The 9483-nt window shown below is 47.1% G+C and overlaps 1 protein-coding gene across 1 annotated transcript; it reads left to right on the top strand.

Moving 5' to 3' along the window:
- The first annotated feature begins 446 nt into the window (after positions 1-446).
- On the top strand, positions 447-2133 carry LOC145790272 (uncharacterized). The gene is made up of 4 exons (XM_082868047.1): positions 447-544; positions 631-1194; positions 1281-1379; positions 1674-2133. Exons 2-4 carry the CDS (start codon positions 667-669, stop codon positions 1956-1958), a joined length of 912 nt encoding a protein of 303 aa, XP_082724173.1. The 5' UTR covers positions 447-544; positions 631-666; the 3' UTR covers positions 1959-2133.
- The last annotated feature ends 7350 nt before the right edge of the window (positions 2134-9483 follow it).

The following is a 9483-nucleotide window of genomic DNA, read 5'->3' as shown; positions in this document are numbered from 1 at the left end:
TGGTGGACGTCCGGGATATCTTGCACTACGATTGGGGTGGCGCTGCTCTAGCCACCCTGTACGGATATATGAGCTCGGCTTCTCGTGGCAGCGGCCAGCTACTTGGAGGTTACTGGCGGGCTTGGGAGGTACATTTCTTCTCCACTTTTTTCATTCCTGTCTCGTACTTTCTGTACTCAGTACACTGCACACACTGTGGTCTGCTCTATACTTGCTGTATACTGTACACATGGCACACACATACATTCTGCTTTACACTGACTGTACATTGCTCACACTGTACACTGTACACAATACACTGCACAACACACGGCTCTGCCATTTCTGCTTTATTCTGTATATTCTGCTTTTTCTGATAGTCATACTGACATCTGTTTTGCAGTTGTGGGTTTACACCTACTTTCCTAGGCTTGCCCCCGTGCCAGTCGCGGAGCCTCTTCCGGCTGTCCCGTTCTCGAGTCGCTTCGACGGGAGATGCACCCGGCGACCACGGGAGACATTCGGCTTCTTCCGCCGATATTTTGACACCATCACCCCGGCCGAGGTATGCTTTACTTTCAGTTCATTTAGCCTCGCTTTCCCACTGCATGTTTCAATAACAGTAGATAACAAACTGTCCGTCACTTTCAGATCACATGGCGGCCATGGGCCTCCTTGCCGTCGGCGATGCGGGGTCGGTTCCCTGGTGTTGAGGAGACCTCGCGTTTCCGGATCTTGCTAGAGGGCCCGGTCTGTCGGGCTTGGTACCTGGGGGAGCGTTTTCTACGCCAGACCCGCGGGTTACCTGAGCAGATAGTCCCGGCTCACCCTCCTGCAGAGATGAGGGAGACCGAGGGGCTGACCACTGAGCAGCTGGATGATTACTCCATCGGCTGGGAGGAGGCCGGCTTCCGAGGCACCGGCGACTATCAGGACTATGTGCGGACGTACCTGATGCGCCCCCTGAGCGGTCGTCGAGCAGAGGGGGCCAGGCCTGTAGCATCGGCGGCTGGGGCCGGAGCGGGAGTAGGGGCTGGATCTTCGAGGAGGGCCCGGGTCCGTGGTAGGGGTAGAGTGCAGGGAGGACGGGGAGCTGGCTGGCCTGCCCTGCCTGCTGTACTGACTTTCCAGGGGCAGGGTGGGTCGACCTATCAGATCCCCTTCGCCCCTCCACCGGCTGGTCACGAGTTCATTGATGTCCCCGACTTACCTCCGGTACGTATTACTGCATTTTTGTACAGTCATTCACCTCAGTTTACTTGATATTCCACAGAATATTGATGCATCTGATACTTTTGCAGGCCTCTTCTGAGTACACCCGTCAGTCGTTGGCGATGAATGCCTCGATGATGGGGATGCTCCAGCGGACTTTTGACCTCCTAGCCGTCTACAGCATACCGGTATGTCCTTCTGACACTGGCCTGAAACCATTCATACACTGCTTTACATAATCTGATGCACGGCACAACACCTGATACATTGATCTCACAGTATCTGAACACTGCATACACTGCATTCTGCACCGTACCCTACACTGATAAACTGCTCACGGCATTCATACACTGTACTCACACACTGCATTCTGCACTGATAAACTGCTCACGACATTCATACACTGTACTCACACACTGCATTCTGCATTGCTAAACTGCTCACGGTATACTGATGCATTTCCCTTTTCGTGAACTTTTCAGCCTCCTTTCCAGATTCCCATGGCAGGAGGTGCTCCAGCTAGACCTTCTGTCCCTGCTCGGAGGAGAGATGAGGAGGGCAGGATATTTCCCCGTACCAGGGGAGGGCGTACTCACGTCGGGAGTAGCTCGCGAGCTCCAGTCCCGGACGATGACGACGACGAGGAGTTAGAGGCGGAGGCAGGGTCATCGGAGGAGGAGACCGGAGACGGTTCTAGCTCGGGCTCTGATGACGACGCTGATGATGCTCCTGGACCCTCGTCCAGGAAGAGGACTAGGACGGACTGACGGCCCTTGGAGCGCTTGACATAGATGCAGATTTTTGCTATCTTTTCTTTCTTTTTTGTACTTTTCTTTTTGGTTGGTAGATAGATTACCTTGTACTGCCGCAGGCAGATTTTGTTTCCAAAACTTGTACATTTGAAAAGATAATGAAATGAAACGGACTTTTTATCTAAAAAAAGTGTTTACATTGACACATTTCATGCATTGCATCGCATCTCATCATGTTACACCTCAATGTAAATGGAATTGATTGGTTGTCTGAAAATTAAACGCTTGCACTGTAATAATCAGATAACTAAACAGCCAACAGCAAAATAACCCAAGCAACCCACTGCCTGATTCTGGACACACAGCCCTTGCTTTATTGGGGATTAATCTGCACACAGCCCATAACACAGCATTCGATTCATTCTGCACATGGCAATTTCTGAACAAACAGCCCAATCTGACAAGACGGCCTCAAAGGTGGAACCGGTTGAAGTTAAAACACGCTCGAATGTAGAGAATGGCACAGCATTCTTGAGCATAAATGATTTTTGAAATTGAATGAGGTTTTTTTTTTTAAAAAAAAAAAAAAACCGGGATATCGAGTCTACAACTGAACACAACGGGGAGGACTCAAACAAAGAGGTACACGACCTAAACATAACGAGACACGCTCGGGAGAGACTCAAAACAAAAGACGAGACCGTCAAATGAAAGAGACACGACACACAGACGCGTAAACGAAGATGGGAGACCTCGGACCACGAGGAGCCAGTTCAATCTGGGTATTGTTTCCCACCCTTTCTCATTTGTGATCCTCACATCACTCGACTCTCAAGCTCGGATTTTCTCTCAAAACCCTTTTCCTCACTTTTCTCTCAACTTACACCTCTCTATTCTTCATATCTCTCATTTTTCATCCCTCCCCGGGGTGATTGACGGATAAATAGAAAGGTGTGGGTTCACGCCCGATGCCGTTAGCTCACAGCTATTTCTTCCGGCGGGCAGAGCGCCCTTCTGGCAAGTACGTCGATGATGGGGGAAAGACAGAACGCCTGGCTCAACTGTGCCCCTAGTTCATCATTTTAACCATTTTTTTCGTTTTTGCCTTCTACTAAAACGGTTTTGATCAAAACGAGAGTCGGATTAACGTACTTGTTCGACTTTTGATTTGAAAAGCATGCAAGTCAGGCAGCAAGCACTGAAAATTTTCCTTTTTGGGTCCAAGACAATGGTCCGATTTTGGAAAATGAAATAGTTTTCGAGAAAATAGTCAACCTCAATAAAAATTTTCAAAAACTATTTTTCAAACAGCTGATGCTCAACAAGCATGAAACTTACCCTTCGAGATGCGCGACCTCGGATCGGAGGCAATGGAAAATTGCCCCTGGTTTGAAGGGGGGTGGGAGGCAACGGAAAGTTGCCCCTAGTTTGAATGGTGGCTCACGGCGGCTTGTGGCAACGGAAAGTTGCCCCTTGTTTGGGATGGTGCCGCAGCAATCCGCAGACAGTCTTCATTGGCAGTGGTCGAGCTCTCAGACACCGAGGTGACGAAGACGGTCACAACACATATATGGACACAATCACCTTGAAGGGTGTTGGCCACTGGACTTTGGGGATGAAATCGAAACCATTGCATGGACTGAGACGCTTATGAAAGCGTTGGGGGCTGGACTTCATGATGAAGTTGCCTACGTATCCCAAACATGGGAATCAAGCCTTACGTAGTTCCGGTTAAGGTCCACTCGGGTATTTTAACCTTCACTTTTTTTAGGCTCTCACTTTTGCCAAGGCGCCCAATGCGGGTTTTCGACCTTGCGAGCTTCTTTTCATTTTCTTTTGTTCGTTTCTTTTTCTTTTCTTTCTTTTCTTTTCTTGCTTTTTTTTCTTTTTTTCTTTTTCAATCTTTCTTTTTGTATTTTTCTCTTTTTTTGTATTTTTCTCTTGCTCTAACTTTTGTCTGGGCCGCCCTTCCGGGTTTTCGGCCCAGCAAGCCTCTCAAAGGGTAAAAGTGTAGCAAGTCCATGCCAAATGGTTTTTTTTTTTTGAAATTGAAGCCTCTCTGTGTCTAGGAGAACGGCTGTTGCACTGATTTGCGGAGAATCCATCCCGGTTGCTCTACGAGCTTCTTCCGACGAGATCTACTCCTTCTGATTCGGCTTTGGTGCCTCTTGCTCGAGGGCTGTTTCGAAATTGGCCACACGGGCCTCCATGGCGTTTGTCCGTTGAACTTTCTGAACATTCTGAACAGGTTCAAACTCGGAAAACAAATAGGTTGAATCTTGAGGCTGAGAGCGATCCTAGGCTGCGCAATCTCAAGAGCGATTCCACACAGGTCTTCGCAGGGCCGCGTAAAACATTTGCTTTTGAAAGTTTTTAAGAAAGCGACAAATTGCTCGCGCCGAAGATAGTGTGGAACCAATCTGGATCAGGCCAGGATCCTTCTCAGTACTCACGCCGACAAGCATGGCTTTATTCATAAAAAGGCTTAGCACGCCTCTCTTTCTCTCAAAATGATCAAAATTTTACAAAACCCGAGGAATTCCTTCCTCTTCGTTTTTATCACCGCAATGTTCAAAAGTTTGTTTTTTTTTTGAAAAACTTAGGTTAATGCAATGAGTTTGGCACACAGGAGAGCAGGCGAGATGTACTGTCAGCCCATTCAAATTCTCCGGCACTTATGCTGAAAGTAAGCATGAAGTTGAGATAGCAACAGCTGTTTCAATCGGTTCTGTTGGTGCAACTAGCCCCTCGGCAGAAACAGACTCAAAACAAAAACAGATAATTACAAAACAAAACGGTGTTCAGGACAACAACCCCAGAATCACCAGGTATTATATACAACGGGGACTGACTCGATACAACCAGACAGACCCTTAAGCAAAAGATTGACTCAAGACAAAGAGACAGACTCAAAACAAAAGACTGACTCGATATCCAAGTCAGGATTTACAAAACTCGGGTTCACCGATGCTCAAAAATGCGTGCCAGACGCTTCAAAAACACACCAAATGTTGCCCGCAGGCGTTTCACTTCACATACTCGCAGTATCTGAGCCCTCGAAATCCAACAACTGAGTGGTGACGGGCTTGCCCGAGGTGGGTGGTAGGATAACCTTGTTATCAATCAAATCCTGCACTTCATGACGAAGGCGGGAACATCCATCGGTGCTGTGACCGGACTGTTGGTGGTACGCGTAGTACAAGGTAGCATCATGAGTGGCGGGGAGATTCTTCGGGAGTGGCCGGGGCTCCAAAGGCTTAAGATGCCCATTCTTCACCAATATTAGCAATGCCCTAGACAAAGGCATGTGGAGGTCGTGAAAGACCCTGCGCCCTCGGGGCAGGTACTTTGCAGTTTGAGGATTCTTGCCAGATGCGCTGGCGAAAGGATCAGCTGGCGCTGCCTTGGCCTTTTGAACCTTTCCCGGTGCAGGGTTGGGAACTACAAGAACTGTCTGGGCATGACGGGGCCCATCCCGGTTTTCTGCCTGGCTTGAACTGCCTTTGATCGGAGTGGGGAAAGCATCATCCACAGCTTTGGTCACTATTGCAGACGTTTGTTGCTTGCTCATTCCTCTGACTTTCAGAGCCTCGACTGCCCACAGCAGTTGCTCAATGGGGTCGGCATTTGCCTTCATTTTATCTTTTCCTCCGGCCTCAGCCTGGTCAAGGGTTTAGGTTGCTACTTCAGAGCGAAACCCAGTTGTTGCTGACATGTCGCAGCTGTAGCCGGAAGCCACCTCTGGCTGGCTGAGCTCTATCACAATCCGCCCCAGTAGCGGGGGCTCCTGTGATACAAAATTCCCGGCATACGGCGCCGCTGGAGGTGAAGCCGACATTCCATAGGCGAGGTCTGCCACAGACCTTTGGAGATCGCCTATCATCCCCATCAATTCGAAGGTGGTGGGCTCACGAGCCTGGTATAACTGGGGAGCCCAAACCGGGTGCACAACGGGCGACCTGGGTGGGTATGACATACTGATGCTGGCCTCACTCTGCGGAACAGTCCCCTGCTCCAATGCAGCCGTCATAACCACAATTTCTTCTGAACTTTGTGTCGCCATAAATCTTGCCTCAGCAAAGGGGAGACACTGGCTATCCTGTATCAACTCTGCAACTCTCTGAACCTTGAAAGAAAAACAGACAGCATTTCAGCCCCAATTGGATCAAATACGGGTGTAGCCGAACAACTGTACCCTACTGCTGATCACTGTTCCCAGAAGTCACTGTTCCCGAAAATTGAACCAATACCCGCGGATAACTGATTCTCACAACTGATACTGATACTGGTGTCCCCAGGTTTGATACTCAAACTTGCAAACTGACATGTGCGTTCCTGTAGAGCAACATTCTAAAAGCACATAGCAAGTAAAGAGAACAAAACACCCCTATGTTGGGGTAGGGTTTCCCTGTCCTATTTTGTCAGGAGCTAGGGTTTCACTACGCACACAGCGGTTTCAAACAACTTAGCATCGGGTAAGCAACCTGTCCTAATTTGGAATGGTCACTATGGATCCGAATATGCACTAGGTCGAATGGTCAAAAAGGGTGCCCCGGTAAACCGGGGTTTGTGTTCCCATGCTGTCAGAGCCCATAGCCGGTCAGCCTTATGGACATGCCTTGACAAGGCAAGCCTCCGGCAAACCGTTCAGGAATGGCAGATGGCAAACACTGTGTTCCTAGGCGCACCAATGCACATGCAATGCAAAGAAACACATAAATGAGATCAAAACAGGATATCACGAGTTCGAGTCAAGCTCTCTAAATATCCCCAGCAGAGTCGCCAGAAACTGTAGACGGCGCCCGCGTGGGCCTCGCTGCTACAGTTCGGACTCGATTTGTGTCACGGTTCTTAATCTGAACCAAAGAGTCCAAATCTGGCAAATCGTTTTGAGAAACAGATTTTTGAAAAAGTAATGCCAAACATGGACTGCTTTGCCAGATACAGAGTCGCCACCTAAATATTTTTTGTGGGAGAATTTAGGAAACCCTGACTCGGTGCCGAAGGCCACATGTCCGTCATCATCGGAGTTGTCTCGGCTCGAGAGCTTGGGTACGATCGGGGAAGGTCAGCTATGAGCACCCCCTTTCGCCCGGTCCGAAGACCGGCCTCTACTAACCGTGATATCCGTTTTTGAAAACTTTACGTGTTCTTAAACCAATTATTAGCCTAGAATTACTATGTTATGCGCACAGCAAACAAGTATAGACTAGATTGCCTAATTTGGAAATAAACATTGCATATCCGTTCGGTTTGAAAATGCTTTGGAATTTGCTACTCGCAAGTAGGCTAAAATACGGATTTCAACGAGTTTTTCCAACTCAAACAATCCAACCTTCACCCACAGGCATTCAAAACAGTTTAACACATAAGCATCTAGCCACATGTTAAGCATGCTGTCATGGCAATATTCACACTCATGTGATATGCTAAAGCGGAAATACTTACATAGTACTCCGTGCCAAAACAAAGAACTTGTTAGCAAACATGCGTGTCCTAGTTCATGTCAATTTGGCTAATGCAACGCATACAGGATGCAATTGAAGTAGGCTCGGCTAACCTAAGCATGGCATATGAAATGCGATCAATTGATGCATGTATTCAATTTGGAATTGAAATACAAATGCAGTTAGCATGATGTACCGAGCCTAATGCATGCAGTACAAATGCATGAATGCACGCATGCATTGCATAAGGTATGCTAAGTTAAACGTGCCCTAATCTACCATCATAAGCAAGTAAATAAAAGGGAAGAAAGAAGTGGGGATTGGAAGACATGCACGCCACCCACGCACACTTATTACAGATTTGCCCTCGCTCGGAGGGACCGAATAAATATTACAAATTAATTAACTACACAAGCTAAATAATATTACAAATTAATTAATTTAATTAACAAATTAAATTAAGCTAAGAAAACAGGAAACTGCCCCGGGAAACGCGCCGCCATACGCAAGCTGCCTCTGTTTTCCTTCCTTCACTCCTCTGGAGGCTGTCAAAACCTCAAGGCTGATCCCTTGGACAGAGGGGATCATCACCGGCTGAGTGGAATTACCACCGGCACTGGTGTGTGGCCATCGGCACAGAATGAAGCCATCGGCATAGAAAATATTGCCGGCCGGCACCTTACACTGCCGGTCGGCAAAGAAAGTCTGCAGAACCTGCAACTCACAGCAACAGAGGGCAAGGCAAGGCATGGCAACACAATTCAAGGCATATATGCACCAATCATGTCCCTTATCATGGTAATGATTCAAAGGGGCATGTGCCTCGATTCTCGGACCACCAATCACGCATTTCCATGCATGATGGCCCGAAGAACCAAGTATGCAACTTTGATTTCAAATGCAATGCAAACCAATCAAACCAAATAAGGCCCAATTCCTATCATCAAGTCAAGGAACAAGGCATGCATGCAAGATGCAATGCAACCTAAGCATACAAGCTAAGGATGCAACATGGCATGGCAACAAGCTTATGCAAGCATACAAGCATGCATATGACAATGCACATAGATGGAAAGATGGACTTAAACATGAATTAGGCAACTCTAAATAGACCTAAAACAGTAGCCAACATGCCCAAAGATGAAGGCTAAACACACATGCACACATACATATGTTAAGACCCAACACTTAGGCACAAAGCAAACAACATTCAAGCACACTTGAAAGAGGCATTCATGGACTAAAAGCATGCAACATAAGCTCTGAAAATCATGCTAAAACATGGTGCCAAACCAAGCGATAAAATCAAGCCAAACATGCAACAAATAATCCAAGTGTTCAACGCAAATCAAAGGAGCATTGAACTACACTTAACAAGACCAAACATGGCATGAACTCATTGACCAAAAACAGAGTTTTGGGACACTAATACAAGGCCTAAGGACCACCTAGATGGCATCTAAGTGACTCAAAATCAAAAGCATGCATAAACACCAAAACATGGAGCATTGCTACACAAGCTTTCAAAGCATCAAAGAGGCATGCAAGGCAATCAAACAAGCATGGAAATGGGACTGAAATAATATGTGGGGGGACCCCAAATCACCAAATCGATGCAAAGATGTCATGCTACACATGCACATGCTCAAGGCCAACAAGCCCAAATACAAAGGAGCTATACCAAGCATGCTAAATTCGACCCAAACAACCTAGGACAGACCTAGAACATGTCAAAACATGCACAAAAACTTCACAAGTCTAAGCCTAAAACATGCTCCAACAAAGGCTAACAACCTAAAGTATGTTAAGGCATAAACATGGCATTACAAGGCAACTATGCTAAGCATGCATGGAGTACCAAAACCAACTTAAAATCATGTTATATTATGGATATATAAGCATGAAAAACAGCCTAAACATGCTCAATACACACTCAAGCATAGGCTTCCTTTAGAGACCAAAATATGCCCTTTTCAAGGACAACAAGGAGAGGGGGTGGCCCTCTCCTTCTTCGGACTTCAAAGCATCATCTTCACCACTGAAATCCCTCAAGATTTCAGTGGTGAAGAGACCTCAACACCAAAATCCCGGAG

The sequence above is a fragment of the Camellia sinensis genome, chromosome 5 (genome assembly GCF_055761805.1).
Source record: "Camellia sinensis isolate YWXY chromosome 5, ASM5576180v1, whole genome shotgun sequence".
NCBI classification, from domain to species: Eukaryota; Viridiplantae; Streptophyta; class Magnoliopsida; order Ericales; family Theaceae; genus Camellia; species Camellia sinensis.
The sequence above is the reverse complement of the archived record's forward strand: the minus strand, read 5'-3'. Positions and strand labels throughout refer to the sequence as shown.